Here is a 26019-nt window from a genome sequence, read left to right as displayed (position 1 = left end):
ATACCTTGGTGCAGTTATTTGCTTTTGGTTCCAGCTCTTCAACTGTTGTTATCTGTTTTAGAAAATCAGATTCTTGCATCCCTGGCTGGGATCCACGACGCTTAAATACGGCTTTTGGATTGGACAAGATGACTTGAAGACTGACAGCAAATCCTTTGTGAAAAGTGAGAAAAAAAAAAGACTTTAAAATAAAATAATTGGCGTACTTCTCTTTTTTCTGTAAAATTTTGGACACATCAGAAATTCTTCTACATGCCAAGTATGTGCCAGGTCTTGGCTCTCAGAGTTGAATAGTAGGAGCATTACGTGTAGAAAGCAACCGGGGCACTGTGGTACGTTCAGTGCCACGACAGAGGTGTACGCACAGGGGCAGGGGGGACAAGAGCCACTGTAAAATACAAAGTCTAGGCTGTTGACAAGAAGCTCTTCGTTCATAGAGGTCATCACAGCCCGGCCTCCGACACTCTGGGAATTGAGAACTAAACGGAAACATAGCTGCAGAGCATACAGACTTACCCTAACTGTCCTCGGGGTGTAAGCCTGCCTGGGTATCCTGCCTGTTCTTTAACACCTTTATGTGTGCTCTCCTCAGAACCAGCACTGCTGCGATTTACTTTTGAGTTTAGAAGACTGAGGAGTACAAGTCAGTTAGCTAGAATATGAAAAATCTGTAATCATTTGGTTTAAATTTCTAATTTGGTTCAATCCGACAAGGGTGGGGTGGGGTGGGGGGGGAGGTTTGGAAGTCAGTACAGGAGGTGTCCAGCCATTTGATAAATTTGGTTTTGGGGTTTAATTTTTTGAGGGAAACATTACTCTCAATTGCCTTCAATGGTTTGGTTGTGAAAAATCATTACTATTGAATCTGGTTTAGGAAACCCTATGTTAAAGGCTTAGTCATTAAACACACTGCAAGCTTTCTCAGCAAGCAACTGTTGTTAACCTTTGTGGTTGTTTTGAAAGTCTGAGGTCCTGGACCTCTGCTCTTTATGACTAAGCTAACAATGAAGTTAGATACCCTCCCAGAGTCAAAGCTGCGAGGCCCGATCTCCAGGAACGTTCCTTAGCAACTTTTCGCCCTTTTCTACATTAACTGAATTGATTTATGCTTCTTTTTGCAAAAGCATAGTTAGCAAAGTAAGTTCCAAATGATACTAGGCAGTAAGTAATTGGGGAGTTGTGAGAAAACCACAACCAGTATTCTCATCACTCCACATGCCAGACTGGGCCACTTCCATGTTCTAGACCCTGCCCTCTTCACAGGAAAGTCTCCCACTAAGCTAGCTCCCCACAAACACAACTTGGCTCAGCACCTGCTGAGTGAGGCAGAACAAGTAAAACAATCATGAAGCATTAGCCTGAGGACTGGCCCAGTATCTCCCACCAGTCCTGGAGGGTGGCGGCACATTCTAGCAGAAAGAACACTGAATTTAGAGTTAACAAGCCTTTTGATTTTGCCTAGATCCTTGTACTTGGGACACTGGTCAAGTCACTGAAACTTTTCTTGATCCTAAAGCTTTCCCATTTCCTCATCTGCCAAGAGGGGTGTGACACCTTGTCAGCTCAGTGTGTCATGTAAAATTAGCAAATGGAAAGACCCCACTGACTACACAGCACTGTTCATGAGGTACTATGGTATATACATAAAAATACCATTAGAAACATGAAGGGCAGGTGGCACTGGCTGCCATCTATGGCCAGAGAACAGGGTTTACAGGGAAAGGGCCTGTGAAAGTGGTGGCAGAACCAGGCCACTAGCATTTCACACCACTTGGCTAAGGAGCCTGAAGCCTTCCCCAGACAGCCAAAACAGCCACAGACCTCTTCAGCAAAAAGCCAGAAGTTCAGATTCACACATAAAAAGTAACCTTTCTAACTGGTGATTTTTGTGCTCTAGGAGGCCTTGCCTTTTTTTTTCTTTCCCATGTACTTAAAAATAAGTTTCATACTTTTTCTACAGTTGAGGGTCTGCCCTTCTCCATCACTGAAGTTCCTGGTATATTTTTCACATGGCTTCAAGGTACTAATTGTATTTCCCCTTTCTTATAATTAAAAAAAAAGAGAATCCGGGGCGCCTGGGTGGCTCCGTTGAGCGTCCGACTTCAGCTCAGGTCATGGTCTTGCAGTTCGTGAGTTCGAGCCCCGCGTCAGGCTCTGTGCTGACAGCTCAGAGCCTGGAGCCTGCTTCGGATTCTGTATCTCTCTCTCTCCCCCTCCCCTGCTCATTCTCTGCCTCTCTCCGTCTCTCAAAAATAAATAAATGTTAAAAAATTTAAAAAAAAAATAGGATCCAAACCATACAGAAGTCGTTCTGAAAATGTGAAGCCAGTTTGATTTCCTTCATTTTCCCAGAAGTCATTTTTTTCTTTTAAAAAAAAATATTTTTAATGTTTATTTATTTTTGAGAGAGACAGAGACAGAATGCGAGTGGGTTAGGGGCAGAGAGAGAGGGAGACGCAGAATCAGAGGCAGGCTTCAGGCTCTGAGCTGTCAGCACAGAGCCCCACACGGGGCTCGGACTCACGAGCCGTGAGATCATGACCTGAGCCAAAGTCGGATGCTCAACCGACTGAACCATCCAGGCGCCCCTTCCCTGAAGTCTGTAACACATTCATCATGGTGACCACTCCGAGATTCAGATTAAGTGTAGTTTCTTGCTTTCCTTGGCTCGGGAATACCTTCTAGCTCTTAGAGTTACACAGCACAATCTACCACCTTAAGCAAAGCTGCCAGCCAGCTGTGAAGCTAGACACTGTTTTGCTGTGGGGCCCTTTCCTGGCCTCACCGGAGAACAGGGTGCACCTGGCAGGCCAGCACCCTGGAGAGAGATTTTCCCGGGTGGCTCACCGCAGCAGCAAAGTGATTTTCTATGATCTAATACAAAAGGGGGAGGGAGGCAATTCAGAGGCTTTTCAATCTCCTACTTTGCCCATATGCCCCTGCTGGGTGAGCTCTTTAAAGGAAGCTGGTCACAGCCAGCCCCAGGGACTACACACTACCCAGGCCCACACCCTGGGTTGCCTTTCAGGGAATCATGACGTACTATGAAGCTGGGGAGTTAGAGAGTTCTCCCTATGAGAGCAGGACAAGGAGTTTTTAAGCTCCTCAAACCACTGCTTCCAACCCAAGATAGAGATCTTGGGTTTTCTTAATTTCCAAGTATTTATGCCTCAAGTATTTCATGTGCCTTCCTTTTTTCTAGTGAAATTAATTTAGCTTTAAAGATGTTTGCAGTAGTTTTTGAGATACTGGGAGCCTTACAAAAAAACATGGGACTAGGATTCTCTGTCCTGGTCAGCTGTATAAAAAATAAAATGCAAATGAAAACTGGCGATTCACTGTGAATGGCTTGCTCAAGTGAAGTAGAGATAGGGTCCCTAATGTAAGTATGTATGTATCCCCTATGTATGTACGTGTGTGCGTGTATATGTGAATGTGTGTGTAATAAATGTGTTAGACATACATAAACGTAATCTAACAAATACTTATTTTTTCTAATACCTAGCAACATAAAATTCAAAATGCCTGAGCTACAAAAATTACCATGTGTACAAAGAAGCAGGAAAATACAACCCCAAATCTACCCTATATGTTCAAAAAGGGGAAAGATTGAGCATGCTAAAGAGAGTTATGGAAGATACAAAAAAAAAAAAAAAAACCCAATGTGATCTCACTGTTGTGAAAAATATACTGGCTGAGATTAGCAGCTGATAAATCATTGCAGAATAAAAGACTAGTAAACTTGAAGAATGAACAATAGAAACTACCAAAAGGACACACAGAATGGAAAATATCAAGACAGACAGACATATCAAGACACACACACACACACACACACACACACACACACACCCCAAAGAAACTGAATGAAAGGTTTGGAAAGAGGGATAGGAAAAAAAAAATGAAAAAACTGAAAACTTACTAAATTTGGAAATCAGTAAGGATATGTAACACTGGACCTGACATAAGATGCACCACCAAACAATACAGAATCCACAATCTTCAAGTACACATGGGACATTATCAAGATAGGCCACATAGTCTGGGCCAGAAATCAAATCTCAATAAAGATGAATTCAAATTGTACAAAGTGTTTCTCTGACCACAACAGAATTAAAATAGAAATCAATAACATGAAGCTATCTGGAAAATTTCCAAATATTTGGATACCAAACAATGTAATTCAAAATAGACTATGGGTCTAAGAAACCAAAAGGGAAATGAAAAAGTGGTTAAATGAATGAAAACAGTGGGATGCATCTAAAACAGTACTTAGATGGAAAATTAATTTTTTAACAGCTATAAACAAATTTGTTAGATAGGAAGGGTAAGTTCCTACACCTTTTTATACTTAAAAAAAAAGGAGCAAATAAAACCCAAAATGAATAGAAAAATGTACTAATAAACCTATGAGCTAAAATCAATGAAATAGAAAATAGAGAAGATCAGTGAAATAAAAAGCATGTCCTTCGAGAAAAGAAGTCAAGAAAATTGATAAATATCTACCCATACCTATCAGAGGGGGGGAAAAAAGTCATAAGTTACCAATACTGGGAATATTGGTATGTATTCTACAAATATAAAATGATAATAAAGGAGTATTAGAAAAAAACATTATGGCAGAAAATTTGACAACTTACATAAAAATGGACAAATTCCTTGAAAGAAACAGCTATCAAAGTTCAGTCATGAAGAAATAATCTATGTAGCCCCATATCAATAAAGAAATTAAATTTATAGTTCAAAATTGCCCACACCATCCCCCCCCAACCCAAACCAAAATAAAACTGAGAAAACAAACTAACAAAAAACCTCCAGGCCCAAATAGTTTCACTGATGGTATCTACCAAATGTTTAAGGAAGAAGTATTAACTATTTGTATAGAAAATAAAAAAGGAAGGAACGTTTCAAATCCTCTCAAGCCAGCCTTTCCCTAATACCAAAACCAAACAAGTGTTAGGTAAAAAATAAAAAAGATTACAAGACAAGGTGAGATAAGAAAACTACAGGTCTAACAACCTTCATGAACACAGAAAAATTCTTAAAAGTTTTAGCCATTTGAATCCAACTATAAATCATGACCAAATGAGGTTTATTCCAAGACTGCAATGTTGCTTTAACATTTCAAAATCAATCAGTGTAATTCACCAACTTAAGATGTTATAAAAAAGAAAAATCTATTGTAATAAATGTAGAAAACGCACTTGACAAAATCCAACATCAAGATTTTTGAAAAGCCACTCAGCAAACTAATAAAAGTGAACTTCCTCAACTTGGTAAAGGACATCTACAAAAAACCTATTGCCGATATTATATATACTTCATGGTGAAAGACAGTGTTAAAACCCCTGAAGATTGCAATGAGGCAAGGTTGTCGCTGTCAACTTTTACTCAACAGTGTACTGGAGGTCCTAGCCATTGCAATAAGGAAAAAAACCAAAACCAGACAAACTGGAAAAAGAAAAAGCAAGTCCAGAAAATCTCTTCCTCTTTCAGCCATAAACACATCAATAATGCTTATCAGTTCCTTCTGTTGTGTATCAACTTCCTCTTACCTCCACATACTTGTCCCACTGGCATATTCTTTTCTAATTACACATAATCTAATCTTAAAAGCAAGGGTGTTACAAACCAAACTTATTTCGAATTCTCACAGGATAGATTTTGGCAACATTACAGTTCAGCCACAATAAAGATACTAATGGCCTTTTTTCCTCCTGACGGTCAGCTCTGGCTAGTGATACTGGAATACTGTGCTCTTGACACACTTCTACTACTGGCAACAGGTCTGGTAATTTCAAAAGTTGGTCTCTACTCACTTGAAATAAAAAGAGACTATCAATTTCCAAATTAAAATGTATACACACACAGTTGTCTCAGGAATTGCTGAAGAAAGATGTGCAATGTGGCACCTCCTTCTAATTCTCCCTGAGGCGACCCCCTCTCCTTTCATATCTCTTCTTAGCAGAGCACATCCAGTCTTTTGCAGAGTGTGTGTGTCAATCTTCTGCACCCACCCACCCCCTTTAATGAGATATAATTCATACATGCCAAAATTTGCTCTTAAAGGATATGTGTGATTAAATGGCTTTTATATATTCATAACTCTGGGCACTTTTTTTTAGTTTACTTATTGGTTTTGAGGGCAGACGAGGTAGGGGCAGAGAGAGAGGGGGAGAGAGAATCCCAAGCAGGCTCCGTGCCATCAGCACAGAGCCTGACAAAGGGCTCGAACTTACCAACCGAGAGATCACGACCTGAGCCAAAACCAAGAGCCAGACGCATAACTGACCAAGCCATACAGGCACCCCTGGGCACTTTTTAAAAAAAAAAAAAAAAACTATCTTTCTCTATTGAATGGCCTTGGCACCCTTGGCAAAAATCAACTGACCACAATGTGAGGGCTTATTTATGGTCAATTCTCTTCTATTGATTCATATGCTTATCTTTATGCCAGTGCCACACTATTACTGTACCTTTATATACTCAGTTTTCAAATCAGGAAGCATAAATCTTCCAACTTTGCTGTTTTACAAAATTGTTTTGGCTATTTGGAGTTCCTTGCTTTCCCATGTTAATTTTAGGATGACCTTGTCAATTTCTGAAAAAAAGGGCAGCCAAAATCTTGATAGGAATTACCCCAAATCTACAGATTAATTTGGGGAATATTGCACCACTGGAGTAATATTATATCTTCTAATCCATAACACTGTCTCCTAATCCAGGAACATAAAATGTCTGTATACTTATTTAGTTCAATTTTTCTAAATGTTTTACAGTTTCCAGTATACAATTCTCATACTTTTTTTTATTACTAAGTATTTTATTATTTCTGACACTGTTGTGAATAAAACTGTTTACTGGTTTCCTTTTTCAGATTGTTCATTGCCAGTGTATAAAGGGGGCATCTGGGTGCCTCATTTGGGAAAGGTCTGACTCCTGATTTCGGTTCAGGTCAGTATCTCGTGGTTAGTAACATTGAGCCCCACACTGGGCTGTGTGCTGACACATGGAACATGCTTGGGATTCTCTCTCTCCCTCTCTCTGCCCCCCTACCACTGCTCATGTGCTCTCTCTCTCTCAAATAAGTAAAACTTAAAAAAATGCATTTCATTTTCATATGTTAATCTTATATCCTGCAACCTTGCTGAATTTATTTACTAGCACTGATAGCTGTGTATGTATTCTTGAGGATTTTGTACATAAAAGATCATGCTATTGATTATTTATTTTACTTCTTCCTTTCCAACCTAGATGACTTTTATTACTTTTTCTCAATAATTACCCTAGCTACCACCTGTATTACAATGGTGAATACAACTGTCAAGAGGGATCACCTTTGTCATGATCTTTATGGGAAAAGCTTTCAGTCTTCAGCTGTTTAAAACATTAGCTTTTTCATAGATGCCCTACATCAAATAAAAGATGTTCTTTCCCATTCCTCACTTACTGATCTGCCTAGTGTTTTTATCATGAAATGACATTGAATTTTGTCAGGTGCTTCTTCTGCATCTATTGATTTGATCAGGTGGTTTTTGTGGTTTGTTCTACTGATCATGGTACATTACATTGACTGACTTTTGTATATGAACTAACCTTACACTCCAGTGATAAATCTCACCTGGTTATGGCGTATAATTCTTTTTATATGTTGCTGGATTAACTCCACCAGTATTTTGTTTAGGATTTTTGCATCTATATTCATAAGGGATATTGGTAAGTTTTTTGCTTTGTGATGTCCAGTTTTGGGATCAGGGTAACAATGGTCTAATAGAAAGACTTCAAATATGTTCCCTTCTTACTATTTTTTGGAAATGTTTGTGAATGATCAGTCTTAATTATTTTTTAAATGCTTGTTAGAATTCACCAGTAAATCTGGAACTGGGCTTTTCTCTATATAGGTTTCATTGATTACTAATTCAATCTATTTCTTACAGGTCTATTCAGATTTTCTATTTCCTTTTGAATCAGTTGGTTTTTTTTTGTTTTTTGTTTATTTATTTATTTTGAGAGAGAGTGCATGTGTGTGTGGGAAGAGGGGCAGAGAGAGAGGAGAGAGAGAATCCGAAGCAGGCTCAGCACTGTTAGTACAGAGCCTGATGCGGGGCCCAATCCCATGAACCATGAGATCACAACCTAAGCCGAAGTCAAGAGTAGAATGCTTAACCAACTGAGCTACCCAGATGGCTTTTCAAAGCCCCTATGGAATGAAATATTATCTAAGATTTTTCTTTCTAATTTTTTGATTAGCTTATTGTTTGCCATAACTATTAACCATTGCTTCAGGAATCTGCAATGACAATCAACATTTTGTTTTTGTTTAGTTTTTGTTTGAGGTTTTTGTTTTCCTATTTTTTATTTTTTAAAAATGCTCCCAGGAAAAGGCTGTTTGTACTGGGTGAGATCTGAGTGAAGTCAGATAAAGACAAGCTTGGAGAATGGGATTTTCTAAAGACCTGTTAGGTCAAATAATGGAAATTCTCTTAGAATGAAGCTTTGAATAAGTTCCAACCCTGTTCTTCCCTCCCAGTGACTGCTAGGATAAGTAGCTGTTGATTTTCAGCCTGACTCCAAGGCTACCGTGGAACTAGGGAGAAAGGGACAGGAATAGGGCAAGGTGACACAATGTAATACTGTTATTACCAACATTTAACCATTTTTCTTGAACAAATACTCCTCAGAGTGATGCACACTTTGGGTTAACTTCCACAGTTGTGAGAAAGTTGATTTTGATAATCACTGTTTTTATAGAAGATAATATTCAGAGGTCCTTACTCTGTCATTACCAATGATGTTCCTGCCTTTCTCTTTTTCAAACTCCCAATCCCACTGTGACCATTTCAGGAGAATAAGTTAGGAAGCAGCAGCCACAGTAATGTAGGGCATGAAGGTTAAAAATGGAAAACTGCTGAGGAATCAAAAAATGCCTTGAGACAAATGAGAATGGAAATACAACATACCAGAACTTATGAGATACAGCAAAAGCAGTTCTAAGGGGAAGGTTCTTAGTGATAAATGCCTACACAAAAAACAAAGATCTCAAAAAACCTTTTTTCCTTAAAGAACTAGAAAAAGAACAAAAAATCACCAAAAGTTAGAAGAAGTAAGTAAATAGCAAAGATCAGAGCAGAAATAAATGAAATAGAGACTAAAAAGTTAATAGAAATGATAAATGAAACTAAGAGCTGGCTCTTTGAAAAGATAAACAAAACTGACAAACCTTCAGCTGGAATCACCAAGAAAGAGTGGGCTCAAATAAAATTATAAATAAAAGAGAAGGCTGTGGCTCAGTCAGTTATGTCTGACTGTCGCTCAGGTCATGATCTTACAGTTTGTGAGTTCAAGCCCTGCACTGGACTCTGTTCTGACAGCTCAGAGCCTGGAGCCTGCTGCAGATTCTGTGTCTTCCTCTCTCTCTCTGCCCCTCCCCCACCCACACTCTGTCTCTCTCAAAAATTCAACATGTTAAAAAATTTATTTTTAATAAAAGGCATTACTATTAACAAGACAGAAATGGAAAGGATAAGAAACTACTATGAACAAATACAGACTAACAAATTGGACAACCTAGAAAAAATGGATATTCTCCAGAAACATACAACCTACCAAGAATCATAAAGAAATAGAAAATCTGAATAGACCAATGACTAGTAAGGAGACTGGATCAGTAATCAAAAAACTCTCAACCAAATAGAAGACCAGATGGCTTCAATGATGAATTTTACCAAACATTCAAATGCTTCCAAACATTTTATGAGGCCAGCAATACCTTAATTCCATAACCTGACAAGGTTACCACAAGAAAATTATAGGTATCTTTGATGAACATAGATGCAAAAATCCTCAACAAAATGTTAGCTAACTGAATTCAATAATAAAAAAGAATCAAGTGATCAAATGGGATTTACTCCAGGGACGCAAGGATGATTCAATATCTGCAAATCTATCAGCGTGATCTACCAGACTAACAAAATGAAGGATGAAAATTATATGATCATCTCAATAGACACAGAAAAAGCATTTGACAAAATTCAATATCCTCTTGTGATAAAAACTCTCAACAAAGTGCATACAGATGAAATGTACCCCAACATAATAAAGGCCAGATAGGACAAGCCCACAGCTGACATCATACTTAATAGTGAAGAGCTGGAAGTTTTCTCCCTAAGGTCAGGAACAAGACAAGGATGCCCACTCTCACCATTTTTATTCAATATAGTACCGGAAGTTCTAGCCACAGTGATCAGACAAGAAATAAAAGTCATTCAAATTGGAAAAGAAGAAGTAAAACTACCAATATTTGCAGATTTGACATGATACCAAATATAGAAAAATGTTAAGACTCCACCAAAAACTGTTAGAATAAGTGAGTTCAGTAAATCGCAGAATACAAAATCAATATACAAAAATTTTCTCATTTCTATACACTAGCAGTGAACCATCAGACAGAGAACTTAAGAAAACAATCTCATTTACAATTGCATCAGAAAGAATAAAATGCCTGGGAGAAATTTAACCAAGGAGGTAAAAGACTGACATGATGATACAAACTGAAAACACAAATAAATGGGAAATTATTCCATACTAGGGATTGGAAGAATATTGTCAAAATCTCCAAACTACCCAAAGCAATCCAGAATCAATGCAATCCCTATCAAAATTCCAGTGACATTTTTCACAGAAAAGAAACAACTCTAAAATTTGTGTGGAACCACAAAAGACCCTGAATAGGGGGTGCCTGGGTGGCTCAGTCAGTTAAGCGTCCGACTTCGGCTCAGGTCATGATCTCGTGTTCGTGAGTTCAAGCCCCGCGTCAGGCTCTGTGCTGACAGCTCAGAGCCTGGAGCCTGTTTCAGATTCTGTGTCTCCCTCTCTCTGACCCTCCCCCATTCATGCTCTGTCTCTCTCTGTCTCAAAAATAAACGTTAAAAAAAAATTAAAAAAAAAACACCCTGAATAGGCAAAGTAACTTTGAGAAAGAAGAGTAAAGCTGGAGGCATCATGTTCTGTGATTTCAATCCACGTTACAAAGCTGTAGTAATCAAAACAATAAGGTATTTGCATGAAACAGATACATAGATAAATGAAACAGAATAAATAGCCCAGAAACAAACCCGTGCATTTAGGGTCAGTTAATTTAAGACAAAGGAACCAAGAATATATACAATGAGGAAAGCACAGACTCTTAAATGGTCTTGGGAAAACTGGACAGCCACATGCAAAAGAATGACACTCAACCACTATCTTACACCATACACAAAAATCCACTCCAAATGGATTAAAGACTTGAATATAAGATTGGAATCCATAAAACTCCTAGACAAAAATATATGTGGTAAGCTCCTTGACAGCAATCTTGGTGATGACTTTTTGGATCTAATACCAAAAGTAAAGGCAACAAAAGCAAAAATAAACAAGTGGGACTATATCGAAATAAAAGGCTTCAGCCCAGTAGAGGAAACCATCAGCATGATAAAAAGGTGACCTACCCAAATGGGAGAAAATATTTGCAAATCACGTATGTACAGGGGCAAATGTCCCAAAATATATAAAGAACTCATATAACTCAACAGCAAAAACAACAATCTGATTAAAAAATGAGCAGAGGACCTGAATACACATTTTTCTAAAGAAGATAAACAACAGCCAACAGACACATGAAAAGATATTCATCACTCATCATCAGGGAAATACAAATCAAAACCACAATGAGATATCACCTATGTTAGAATGGCTCCTATCAAAAAGACAAGTAATGACAAGTTTTGGCAAGAACATGGAGAAAAGGGGACCCATGCACACTGTTGGCAGGAGTGTAAATTGGTACAGCCACTATGAAAAACAACATGGAAGCTCCTCAAAAAATTAAAAATACCATATGATCCAGCAATACCATTTCTGGGTATTTAAAAAGAAAATGAGGGGCGCCTGGGTGGCTCAGTCGGTTAAGTGTCCGACTTCGGCTCAGGTCATGATCTCGTGGTCCGTGAGTTCGAGCCCCACATCGGGCTCTGTGCTGACTGCTCAGAGCCTGGAGCCTGTTTCAGATCCTGTGTCTCCCTCTCTCTCTGACCCTCCCCTGTTCATGCTCTGTCTCTCTCTGTCTCAAAATAAATAAACGTTAAAAAAAAATTTTTTTTTAAAGAAAATGAAAAACTAACTCAAAAAAGATATATGTACCCCCCACTGTGTTCATTGTAGTATTATGTACAACAGCCAAGGCATGGAGGCAACCTAAGTGTCCACTGATGGATGGATAAGAAGATGTGTTACGCATATACACAACATAATATTATTCGGCCATAAAAAAGAAAGAAATCTTGCCTTTTGCGACAACATGGATGAATCTTTTTTAATTTTTTTTTAATGTTTATTTATTTTTGAGAGAGACAGAGACAGAATGTGAGTGGATTAGGGGCAGAGTGAGAGGGAGACACCGAATCCAAAGCAGGCTCCAGGCTCCGAGCAGTCAGCACAGAGCCCAACATGGGGCTCAAACTCACGAGCTGTGAGATCATGATCTGAGCAGAAGTCGGACGCTCAACCGACTGAGCCACCCAGGCGCCCCAACGTGGATGCATCTTGAATGCACTAGGCTAAATGCAGTAAGTCAGAGAAAGACAAATGCCAAACGATTTCACTTATATGCAAAATCTAAAAAAGAAAATCAAACTCACAGATACAGGGAACAGACTGATGCTTGCCAGAAGTAGGAGGGTGGAGGGTGGTCAAGAGTACTAACTCTCAGTTACAAAATAAATAATTCCTGGGCATGTAAAGTATAGCCTGATGACTACAGTTAATACTATATTTTATATTTGAAAGTTAAGAGAGTTCTCATCGCAAGAAAAGCATTTTTAACTATATGTGGTGATGGATGTTAACTAGAGTTCCTGTGGTGATCATTTTGCAATATATAAAATATCAAATCATGTTGTACACCTAAAACTAGTGTGGTATATGACAAGTATGTATCAATTTAAAAAATGGAAAACCGCTGAGTGATTTTTCATAATCTTGAACCTTCTAGCCTTGGCATCTGTGAACTATCCAACTGAAAAACAGATGTGTTAATAGTAGTGTTTGAGGAATCATTTTCATTACGCTTAAATTACTTAAATCAGATATAGAAAGCAGAAAATAGGGCTGTATAAAAGGAATGTTGTCTTTCCTCCTTGACTATCATCTCTAAATTGCCACTATATCATGTCAGTCTTTAAGCAGAGATTTTCAAGGTCCTAAGACTGAATACTCGAGTGATATGTGTGCTTCCAAGGGGCAGACAGAGCTACAACTTTCCACATTTACTTCCAATTATACCTTACAATGATTGTCTTCTAGTGCAGGAAAGAAACGAAAAAGCATGGCCTGGCTGTAAATGGATCTGTTAATCTGCTTCAGAATACTGACTGACACTTTATGTTTGCTTCAGGGTAAACCCCTCCCCGCTTTTTGTTGTTGTTGTTGTTTAATTTTTAAAACTCCTCAAAAGCCAGTCACTGTTCTTGTGGAAAAAAATAAAACACTCTTCATTTCTAAGCCGTATTCTTTACTTAATCTATAAACAATTCATTTAAATCTTTACTCTGAAAACAAACCATCACAGAAACCTAAATCTTCTAAGGAAACCGTCAGGATGCTGAATCAGGACGAAAAGAGTGAAAGATAAGTTAACAAGGCTTAATTAACTGGACACTAAAAATATCCACGACGGAGATTTTCGTAAGCTGGTGGCAGAGAAGTATGGCACGCTTCATACTGAGGTTCAGAAGATAAAGTGGTTCTATTGGCTCAACAGCCAAAAAGACTGTGATAGGAAGTGAAGTGCTGTATGTACTGAGAATGGCAGACTCAGAAGGGTTGACAATGTCTAAGTAAGAATCATGGTCTCATGCTTTATTCTAGCTATGACGTCTTCCGCTTCCCATTATTCATGAGCACTACTGCATGTGTCACTAAGTCACGCTACAACCCAGGAAATACAGCAAAACTGGAGAAGGGATCTGTGTTCCTATTTCTGAAACCCCAGCACTTACAAGTAAATCATTTTTTAAAACGTTTATTTATTGGGGCACCTGGGTGGCTTAGTTGGTTAAGCGTTGACTTTGGCTCAGGTCATGATCTCACACTTGGTGAGATTGAGCCCTGCGTTGGGCTCTGTGCTGACAACTTGGAGCCTGGAGCTGGCTTTGGATTCTGTGTGTGTGTCTCTCTCTCTCTGCCCCTCCCCTGCTCAAAAATTTTTTAAATAAAAAAATAAAAATAAAAAGTGTATTTATTTATTTAGAGAGAGAGAGAAAGTGCAAGGGTGGGAGGGGCAGAGAGGGAGAGAGAGAATCCCAAGCAGGCTTCCACACTGTCAGTGCAGTGCCCTACGTGGGGCTTGGACCCAACGAACCGTGAAATCATGACCTGAGCTGAAACCAAGAGTCAGACGCTTAACGGACTGAGCCACCCAGGCATCCCTGCAAGTAAATCATGTTTAAAGTAACAGAAAATAACAAGTTGGCAAGGCCATGGAGAAACTGGAATTCTTGTGCACTGCTGGTGGGAATGTAAAATGATGCAACCGTTGTGGAAAGTATAGTGGTTCCTCAAAAAAAAAAAAAAAAAGTCAAACCTACAATTATCTTATGGTCCAGCAATTCCACTTCTAGGCGTATACTCAAAAGAATTCAAAGCAGTGACTTCATTTGCGCAGTTATTTGTGCACTCACGTTCATAGCATTATGCATATGATCCAAGAGGTAGAAGCTCAAATGTCCATCAAAGGATGAATGGATAAAGAAAACGTGGTCTCTATATACAATGAAATAGTAGTCAGCTTTAAAAAGGCATGAAATTCTGACACATTCTATCACGTGGATGAACCATAAAGACATCATGCTAAGGGAAATAAAAAGGACTAATGTTACATAACTCCACTTACATAAGCTACCTGGAATAGTCCAATACATAGTGATAGAAAGTAGACGGTTGTTACCAGGAACTGGGCAGGGGTCAGGGGTGAGCCCGGAGTTAGTGTTCGATGGGTACAAGGTTGTAACTGTGATGATGAAAAAGTGATGGAGCTGGATAGTGGTGATCGCTGCACAACAGTGTGAATGTACCACTAAATACCACTGTATACTTAAAAATAGTTAAAATGGTAAATTTCATGTTATGTACATTCTACCACAATAAAAAAAAACAGATTAAACTTACATTCCAAGTGAAAACAGGCAGTCTTTTATATTGGTGGTGATGCTTTTCAGTTGTTATAATTGTATTGTTTTTCAAGTTTATTTATTTTGAGACAGAGACAGCATGAATGGGGGAGGGGCACGAAGCAAGGGTGAGAGAGAGAATTCTGAGAAGGCTTTGTGCTGCCAGTGCAGAGCCCAATGCAGAGCTCGAACTCACGAAGCCCTGAGATCACGACCAAAACCAAGAGTCAACTAAGCCACCCATGTGCCCCTCAGCTGTTATAATTTTAAAATCTCCTCCCCTATGCTCAAATTCTCTTCTTGCTTGACCAATAGAAGTGCTTTCTATGGAAATAATTTTACTGAACATTCTCACACTTTTTTAGTATGGGGCTAGCCCACATCCAACCTCCAGACTAGATCGATGGGTGGCATAGCAGGGGCCATGGCTACTAAAAGACTATTGTGAGTTACAGGAAGAAACAGGAAAGTAGCTTCTGACCACCCACACCAGCTGTTCTTCTAGCTGCACTTTATAATCACTTCAGACTTCAAAAAGTCACACGAGGTGCCACACCCACAGATTATGGTTTCATTGGTCAGGGACAAAGCCCATGTATGGACATCTTGTCAAAGCTCCCCAGGGAATTCTGATGTGTAGCCAGTAGGTTGAGACCTACCGAATTAGTCATTCCTTAGAATGCTCTCCGGAGTACAGTTCAACAACCCCTTTTTAAAAATCTCACCGTTAAGAAATAATGGGAATTAGGGCTCAGAGGAATAAGAAACTGTTCAACTTTTACTTTTGATAATCCTTAAACTAGAAAAAAAGACAAGTTAAAATTCATGAATTCAGCAAACATTTATTCAAGCTACTGCTGTCAGGATGGTGCCCCACCTGCAGGTGCTGGCAGAAGAGAGGAACCCTGTCCCAGCAGAGCTCATGGCCAGCAGGGGAAGCCAGGACAGGCAGGACACTGACAGGAGCACCACCTTGAGGACAATTGCATAAAGGGAACATGTGGGAACAGCATCTATGCTGGATGGAAAAGTGGGAAGAACGTCCTAGAGAAAGCTATCCATCTATCATTAATGAGTCTGGAGAGGTGACTAGAAATTAGCGAGGCAATCCCTTGGAAGATAAAGTGACATTCCCTCTTCTGGAGGCAGTGTGTGCCACTCTCGATTATGCCAGGCCCGTGAGCCTGTGGCAATGCCTGGTTGACCCTGGGGGTTGGCCGTGGTCAAGGGATCTGAAATGAGGGGGACTGAAGTGCAGCGCGTCTGGGTTGGGTCATATGGCTGCTCAAGGGGCCCGGGAAGAAAGCCAGTTAAGGCCAGTTTCTCAAGTCACTGGAGAGACCTGTATGCGACTCACAACAACCAACCACGTGCCAAGGAAAGCTGGCATGCATGTCAGCCCCCAGGTTAGCCACGCAGAGCAACAATCCTTAATGCTTATTTATAGTAATAAACTGTCTGCCTCTTAACAAGTTCCAAATGAAAATTCTATCTATAGGTGTTCTCTCTCCCACAAGCTCTTAGGAAAGTCAAGGTGGTGAAAAAGGGCATTTCTCCCTCCTTGTGACCTGATTAGAAAGTGTGAGAATCATTCTCTGAAATCCTCCCCATGTGCCATCAGTAATTATGACATGATTTTTCATCTGGGAAATTATGAAAATGAGCATATATCTACTTCTCAACAACCTTTTTAAAAAAGTTTATTTGTTTTGAGACAGTGAGTGAGCATGAGCAGGGGGGCAGCAGAGAGGATCCCAAGCAGGCTCCGCACTCTTAGTACAAAGCCTGACACGCGGCTGGATCTCAAGAACCATGAGGTTGTGACCTGAGCCGAGATCAAGAGTCAGAAGCTTAACCGACTGAGCCACCCAGGTGACCCCCTTCTCAAAACTTTCTAATGATCTTTTGTTTTGTTTTGTTTTTCTCTTATTGATCAGTTTCTTTTTGGAATATTTCATCTAAATCAAGGGCCAGTGTTTATCTCCACATGCCATCGTGCACACCTAGTTAGTTCACTGAATGATAATGAGCACAGGTCCACCAGCCAAGAAAGAAATGAAACCCATCATGAGCCCAAAGCAAAGAGTTTGCATGTTCTTAAGTATTACCTTCAAGAATGATCTGAAATAGCTATATGCAGTGAAAATTCAAACTTTCACAGAACAGCAGGAACTTCTGCAGTTATCTGTTCTCATCTCAACTTCACCATAACCCAGAAGGCAGGTGGTCTGATCCCTAATCTATAGGTGGGGAAACTGAGCTAGTACAGCCTGCTGTGTGCAGTGGAGCCTGGGCAGCAGTGACGCCCCTCCCCCACAGCTGCCTGCAGAGATGTAGCCACTACCATATTCAGCCATACACAGCACTGAGTTGAGTCCCCTGGACAAACGCATGAGCCATCTGAACTCTGATGACACAGGAACACATAGACCAATCTTGCTTCCTGATGAAGAGACGGATCATTCAAGTGTCTACAGTGTTGTACCAAGTGCTTTGCATTGAATATCCTATTCTGTGAGGAAGTCCATTCTGCTGTTCTGCAGCTGAAGACAACAGAGGCTCAGAGAACAAGAAGTGGGTCACTGGGCTGTAAGCGGGTGAAATGGAATTCAAAGCCAAGTGGGAGCGCCTTCTCCAGAGACACACTAACCTGAGTTTGATCTCTGTGCAACTTTGGATGTGTTACTTAGTATGTCCAGGCCTCAATTTCCTTATATTTAGAGGAGGATAATGATACAAGCACATCCCTTGCAGAACTGAGTGAAGGTTAAATAAGAATGCACACAGGGTGCGGAAGAATGCCTGATGCCTGGCAAATGCTCAGTAAACAATAGTCATTAAGTCTTCTGGGTTTCCCAGATACAAGGGAAGCTTCTGATTTTCAAAATTCTTAGTTCTGAATGAAAACTTTACTTACTGAAATTCTGCGGGACACCACTCCACTTCCCCCAAGCCCCACTAGAACCTGGCCGCCCCAACATCAGGTACCCTAGAGAAAGACCCTGCTTATGAGCACACAGATGCACAGGTGCTCCTTACCCACACACCCACCTTAACCCAACACAGACATAGTACATGGGCACAGAACCAAACATGTTGTTGGGGCCATTAAAAGTCTCTAGAATGCACCTCGTTCTGGAAATAGCTAAGAAATGGGCAACAGGCGACCTTTTACCCTCACACTTTACCACCATCCCTGTAGTGTTGTAAGTTCTCAGGACAGAATGACAGTGCCCCTGCAGCTGCAATTCTGTCCCAGAGAGCCCTCACACCACTCTAATGACAGTCACACTGCAACAACCTAAGGACAAGGTCCCAAGTCCCCAAATCCTGCACTGAAAGGCGCCGTATTGTCACTCTACTGAGAACACTAACTTTATCTCCCTTATACAAAACAGTCATGCATTGAAAACAGCACACTTAATTTACAAATGGCTTCAAAGTGGCAACAAGGTTATTACCTCCCTTTTCTTGCATCATTTATATTTATGAAGCTAAGTCAAATGTTGCGGATTTTGGCTATGCTCATTCGGCTTTGATGATGATTACCTGATCCCAACTAGGCTGAAGTTTACCACTACATTATCTACCAAGAAACGGTTTGCCAAGTGAATTGAACCAGGCAAACTTCCTTGTCAACAAACATCAAGAGAAAGAAAGCCCTGTACAACTGTTACTTCCCAAGAGCCCAACTCCAACCCTCTGTAAGGACAGCACATACACAATGAATCCAGGGCCTGAAAACTTGGCAAAGAATAGGATTTTCTTTTTCCCTAATGCGCAGATTCCTATTTTTATTATTATTTTCCTAGTTTTTAAAACTGGTATTCTGGTTAACAGAATGTTCGAATTACCTGAAATCACCATATATCTCTGCATATATGTTACAACTCAAAGCAAATTACAAATTACACCAATTAAAATCAAAATTAAATTTAATATATCCATTATCACCATACCATACAACAGTGTTAAAAATACCTAAAATTCTGCTAATTCATGGGCAGAATCTGAAATGGCTTGTTAAAATTTCATAAATATCTGGGGCACCTGGGTGGCTCAGTCGGTTAAGCATCTGACTTCAGCTCAGGTCATGATCTCATGGTTCATGAGTTTGAGCCCCACAATGGGCTCTGTGCTGAAAGTGCAGAGCCCGGAGCCTGCTTCGGATTCTGTGTCTCTCTCTTTCTCTGGCCCTCCCCTGCTCGCACTCTGTCTCTCTCAAAAATCAATAAACATTAAAAAAAATTCATAAATAGCTAATATCTATTTATAAGGCCTTCTGTCACTCCCCAAACCCCTCCCTCAGACCCCATACCCTCACCTGGATGGCCACCCCACCATTCATTCATTCTGCACCTGCCATCACATGGTTCTCCAGTCACACTCCCAATCCCATCAGCCCCTAACTCAAAAATTTCACAAATCCTCCAACATCCACAGAAATGAAGACAAATTTCTATGTCAGCAATCGATCCTCACAATCTGGCCTGTTTGCCTCTCCCCTAAGAGCTACACACACCCAGGGGGTTGCCGTCCCCTCAACTTGCCCTGACCCAGGTGAGGCCTGCCTCCAAGACCCCTCTCAAGGGCTACCTCCTCCATGACCCTTGCCCAAAGTGCCCTCAATGGCAGTTCTCCTGTCTCTTCAAATGTAAACCTAAACCATGCCATTCACACCTCATTTTTGTATGTCATGATACAGTAAGTTACATACGTGTCATACTTATTCTCTCTGCTGATACACAACTACTTGGGGGCAGGGGCCGTGCATCCCTTACAGGCTCCACACAGTCCCACATTCAATCAGTGTTTGCAGAGTTCAGTCCATGGTGTTCCTCCCGCACCATTAATATTTGGCAGACGGCCAGCCTCCAATAACCAGCCCCTCCACCTTCCTAGGTCCTGGTTTCCTTACTTACCTCACCTCCTTATTAGGAATTAGAGGGGATTCTGCCATGGTGAACCTGTCTATCTAAAGGTCCCAATCCCAACCATCCCCCCAACTTCCCCTCTTTTGGGAATCCAACACAGCTCTTTTCTCTCACAATTTCAACTTCTCTTCTTACATCAAAGGGAAACACAAAAGCAGTTCTCCTACCCCTTGAAACCGCTACCATCTCTCTTCCCTTCTCAGTCCTGCCGTATTTCTCGAAAGAGTTGTTTCTGGCCCTCTTCGTGCTGCTTCCCCCCCCTCCCCCGCACCCACCATTCACCCTACGTCCCCTACAGGTCTCTTCTAAATCATGGATCAGATTTTCATTTTAAGAATGGCCCTTTACATCTCTAGAGACCTAGAAACTACTATATACTAGAAATGGTGACAAACCACAAAGGGACGGAGAAGCTAGGTGTCAACAGAAAAAGTATAAACACAGTGGGCCACATACAACCTCAATCCTTAGAATCAGAACTTGTCAAAACTCACACCACCTAGAGCCAGACCTCAGAAAGCCTCCCACCCATCCTGTTCCTTACACAGATCTGCTTGCAGGCCTCCCAGCTACTTCTTTCTATGACATCCTCTGTGATCACTCTCCTGCCCAAGTGCAACCTCCTTAATCCTTTCAGGGACTGAACTTCCTCCTCCTCTTTGTTCTACTGGACGTCTAACTTTCCTCAGGCAATTCTGACAAACCTTTACTCCTCTTGAATTCAGGCCACCTATTCTCCCATATGTCCCCTGTTCCAGGGAACAGCCTACAAGGTCCTAATTGCTACCAACCATCTCCATGACACCATCTATGTGCTTCTGGCTCTCACATTCTCACAATCACCAAGCACCTTCCTCTTTCACATCCATGACACAAGGCATCCAACAATCAAATTCAGGACTCATCCACCTCTTCCCACTGGTGACTGCTGCCACTGGTCCACCTCCCCACCCTCAGGATGGGCCCTGCTCCCTTCCCTGGCCTCCACCCCCCTACAGCCACTTTAAATGACTGCTCCCTGGGATGTCACCCGTGGGTGCTCATCTAATCCAGAACTTCAACACACCCATGTCCACAGGACTCCAGGCTAGGAAACTGACAGTCCTCCTAGACTTCTCATCCCTCTCTGTAATGCATATGGGAGAAGCTATTGTATCACTTCACAATCACATCTCGTTTTTAGGAGGCATGAAATCATCCACAGAGGAAACTGTAAGTGACCCTGAGACACCACCTAATGTACCCTTTGCTTTTGTAGATGAAAGCATTAGGAAAACAGAGATGTGGTACACACTCTTCTTTATGCTATGAAAGTTATCCTTTTTGAGCTTGTGGGATGATAGAAAAAAAAAATCGATCTGGTCTTTGTGCCTAGTTCTCATCGTGCAGCTTATAAAAGCCTTAGCGTTTCCTGAGTGCTGGGAGTGACTTTGTTATGCTAATGAGGTGGCTGCTGTGGGTCCCTGGACAGCTCCGGAGTGGGGGCTGGTTACTGGAGAAACCCAATACACAATCAAAAGGTTGGAAAGTTGGGCCACACTGCCGACCTCTGGGGACAGAAGCTAGAGACGGAGTTCAATTGTGTGGTGGCCACTGATCCAATCAATCATGTCTACATAATGAAACTCCAACTAAATACTCTGAACACACAGGTTCAGTGGAGCTTCCCAAGCTGTACACACATTCATGTGCTGGGAGGGGGATATATCCTGATTCCACAAGGAAAAGGCACAGAAACTCTACGTTCCCTGCCAGACTTCACCCCATGTGTCTCTTCATGTGGCTGGTCCTAATTTGTATCTTCTGTAATAAGACTGTGGTAGAAATAGAGCACGATCCTGAATTCTAGGAGCCCTTCTAGTAAATTGGCAAACCTGAGAGAAAAACAAATTTATAGTCAGTCAGGAGTGCAGTTGTCCTGGGGACCCCCAGAGTGTTGCTGGTTAAGTAAGGGCAACTGTGTGGGGTCGGAGCTAACTCTGGGTGGTGAGTGGTGAAGCTGGACAACAGCGCACGTGGCTGGATTTTTACCGGAATAAAGTCCCTACTGCATGCCAGGCACTCAACTGGGAACGGAATATACTGTCATCAAAGGAGCACAGTGCCCGCCTGCCACCTCTCAGAGTTAAGCATGAAGTGCATGCACACGTTGAGAATTCAAAACAAATCTCAGCCTTAAGTTCTGAATTTGAACAAGTCTACACCTCCTGGCAAGGCTCGAGATTACTTTAAGCTCAGTTCTTTCAGGCAATGGCTCTTATTGACACGTCCCTGGAAGTGGCCAATGTCGGTCTGTCACTTGAAAGTAACTCCCTGACTTCAAAAAAGAGCTAAAACCTCTGTGTGGGCTGCCTTGCCTTTCGTGTAAGAACCAGCCCGTGGTCAGATGCCCGAGGTGCAGGAGCTGAGCCCGAGGCTCAGACAAGCAGACATATTCTAGGTTTCACAGGCTTGGCAGAGCAACGTGGCCGCTAACCCACTGCAGAAGCCACCTGCGTGCGGCTTCCAGGGCAAGGACTGCCTCCGACATGCTGTTCCACCTTGTGGGTGGCTCTTTAACTTTTTTGTTTTTTGTTTTTCAGTAGCAATCATTACCAAGTTGTTTGTTTGTTTGTTTTTAACTATTCCCCAGGGCAATAGAAATAATCTTTACTTCTCTATTAACATCGTACATGTAATTCCAAAACAACGTTTCCTCATCTGGGAGCAAAAATAGCAACTATGAAGTCCAAAACGGCAAAATAAAGACAGACACCAAATCTGTCTCCCTGAATGACATGAAAACTTACAGTTCCGATGTCTGATACTCAAATAAACTTCTCGTGGTGGGCAATGCTGTGACTTCCCAGAAATATAGGCAGGACAGACCCTGAGGGGATTCTACAAATGTGCTCACCCCTCAAAGCAAGACAGTTGGGGAAATGTTCCCTGTTGGTTAAGTTTCAATTCTTAATCAGTTTGTGAAAATCCAGGAGGGACCCAGGCTCCAGCGCTGTCCTTTCCCTCAGCCACCACAGACCATTTTCTACAGGACTTCCCTGACCTTCTAGAGTGCAGCAGGAAACTGGGCTTCCTGCTTCTCTCTCCTTCTAGACTGTGAGCGCTTACAACTCAGAAATGAAGTGGGAAGCACCATTTGTACATGAAGGTCCAAAAGGTCTTTTCCCTCTTCCCACAGAGAGTACATGAATCTTAAGTGAAATGCAAACGAAGCTGTGAATTTTCAGGTTTTAAAATGAGAACTCCCTCCAAATCAGAATTATTATACTATCAACTAAATCACACTCCCTTAAGGCTTCCAAAAGTACTAATAATTTACTGAAAACTAATTTGCAAAGCAAGTTCACGTATGAAGAAAATTTAGTGTGGCAAAAGTTGTTTTCTTCGAGACAGAAATCTTATTCCTATTTTGAAACAAGGATAATTAGGAAACATGCAAATCATTCATATTTTATGATACTTCTTATATGATGCTTTGAAAATATACTGAAATGCTTAGAAAAAGCCAAACATCAGTCATGTCATGGAGCAAAGTCTCCCAGAGCAGTGAAAAGGTATCAAATAGTTTGTCACAGGCCAGGCCTAATGTATAAATCCCATGCGCCTTTCTTGAATTTTAAATATATCTATTTGGATCCAAATTCTGAGGGGAATCAATGCAGATGTTCAGTGGGTCTACTGGATACTTGTTCATCTATGTAAAGTTCTTATAACAAAATCCAGGAAGACTTACCCAAGTTGCCCTCACCTTGAAGTTACCATGCAGGGTTATAAACAGAGATCTTGTGTGTTAGGGGACAGGTCTGCCCAGCCTGTGGTGAAGCAAGGCTCTGGGAAAAGTAAGGACCGAACACCTGTCAGCAGGCTGCTTTAGCAGCCATGAACCCTCACTTAGAATCCAGGGGCCCAGGCTTCTCTCTGAGCTCTTTGATGGAAGCCAGGAGAAGGAAGAGTACATTAACAAAGACCTCAGCGGTCATTCATGCTACATCTCATTCCACACGCAGGGAAACTAAGTCCCAGGGAAGCAAAAGACTTTGAGCAGAAAACTCAGAGAACACTAGGCAAAGTTACACTTCTTATCAGCAAGAGACCAGATTCTCAGAAGACACATTATGGTCAGCCTTCTCTTTTCAGAGCCACAAACTCACACTTGCCTGAGGAAAGGCCTCTTTTGGGAATTCTCAGGACCTTCTAAATATGGCTGACCTACTCTCCATCTGTCTTCAGGAAAATGCTTTGGCTGAGAGGCCAGCTCAGCTCCCAGGCTGCAAGAACTGAAGACCAAAGGGCAAGGCCAGGGCTGGAGAGGAGAGCCCGGGACAGGGTGACGAGGGAAGGGTAAGAACTCCAAGCTGTCCTTGGGGTCTGAGACCATGGCACACATTTACACAAAACTGGCCCTCAGGAAATGTTTGTTAAATGCGGAGTAAAAATATCCTAGTTTGTCACCTCCCGTGACAAAGCTGCCACCGTGCCATGTGCAAGAACTTTCCCCAATAACTCTTACTCCTGGTATCCTTCATGATCTTGCTCCCTCAATTTTATAGTGTCGTCAGAATAAAAATGATGAATCCAGTTCAGAACACAGCCCTCATCCCATCGGCATTGTGAGCGTGGAGGTCTCGACTGCAGTTGGGAAATACACACAAAAGACCGGCTAAGCACAGGGGGACAGACAGAGAGCTATGTTCCAGAGCTGAAGATTGATGGGATTAATTTTGAAGCTTTTCTGCCTCCATCTTCTAGGTTAGATGTCAGTGATGAATCTTGCCTCTACGCCTCATGTTTTAAACTGCATCCTTCCAGTTACCAGAGGCATCATTTTATATAACCCACAGAAATTGAGTCACTTTATGATAACGTAGCACTTTAGGACTTGTCGACTACTACAGGTCTTAATTCAGTTGGCCGGTCAGAGAATAAAAACTTTAAAAGACAGTTATGCTCAGTTAATAAGTGTTTGAAAAGCCAGCAATCCAATTTTATGTTCCAGCTATTAAATGTATCAGTAACTACCAAATTTATCAATAAGCATGACAAGGATTAGCTTGTGAATTTCACATCACTGTTACATTTAACAGTAAGCACATGAGGTACTGACACTAACTGGCGTTAGTTAGCACTGAAAGGTACAGGTAGTGGCCCAGCCTAGGTCTCACCACTGACCTGACACCCAGCCCAGCAAAGGCACAAACATTTGTTGGACGAAGGGACAGCTGCACAAACAGCTGACAAAAATGGAACAGAATGAGCATTTTCCAATTGCCCACAAAACCCATTTCTGCTGCAATTAATCAAAACGCCTGTCTTGAAAGTTTACTCAGATAGTTCATCTGCTGAATAGAATACGATCTAGGGTTTTAACTGAAGTGGTCTTTCAAAGCTTCCTTCCTCCAGGACACGGTTATAAACAGCGGCACCGGCAAGAATGATCAGGGAGGAGCAAGCGTCACCATCCACACTCCTCACCTGCCATGTCGATGGCAAAAGGCCTGTCTGCTCTCCAGCCGGTGTACCAACCAACGACTTTGCCGTTTTCCACCAACGGACGTTCATAGCGTCGCCCGCCAACCAGGCCCACTGGCCAGACAGAGACCTTGCGTGTAGTTCGCATCTATAAGAAGGGGAAAGAGATGTGGTTTAAGTTTCCTTAGGGAAAATAACTCGAAGGGAGGAAAGAAATGTGAGCCACGCAGGAGAATAGGGGTGAGGAGGCAGAGACTGGAGACTCAAAAGTTGAAGGTTTCCGGACAGAACCCTGCTGCTGGCAGACTGCTGCCCAGTTGGCTGCTGCTGAGCTGCTTGGCACCATCGGCCGTCCTCGGTCACAAACTCAGCTGGCGGCTCAAGGCTTAAGAGAAACAAAGTGGGTGTCA

General features: G+C 41.5%; 1 protein-coding gene across 1 annotated transcript in view; it reads right to left on the bottom strand.

Annotated features, from left to right (window-relative positions):
- The window catches only part of B3GAT2 (beta-1,3-glucuronyltransferase 2), a 94897-nt gene that overhangs the window by 4646 nt on the left and 64232 nt on the right, over positions 1 to 26019 (bottom strand). Inside the window, exons 2-3 of the mRNA XM_027057473.2 lie at positions 25613 to 25757; positions 5 to 153 (exon numbers count right to left, since the gene is read on the bottom strand). Of these exons, the coding sequence (XP_026913274.1) occupies positions 5 to 153; positions 25613 to 25757 (294 nt within the window). The remainder of the gene's footprint in view (positions 1 to 4; positions 154 to 25612; positions 25758 to 26019) is intronic.

The sequence above is a fragment of the Acinonyx jubatus genome, chromosome B2 (genome assembly GCF_027475565.1).
Source record: "Acinonyx jubatus isolate Ajub_Pintada_27869175 chromosome B2, VMU_Ajub_asm_v1.0, whole genome shotgun sequence".
In the NCBI taxonomy this organism is placed as follows: Eukaryota; Metazoa; Chordata; class Mammalia; order Carnivora; family Felidae; genus Acinonyx; species Acinonyx jubatus.
Note: the sequence above shows the minus strand (reverse complement) of the source record. Positions and strands in the feature narration are given on the sequence as shown.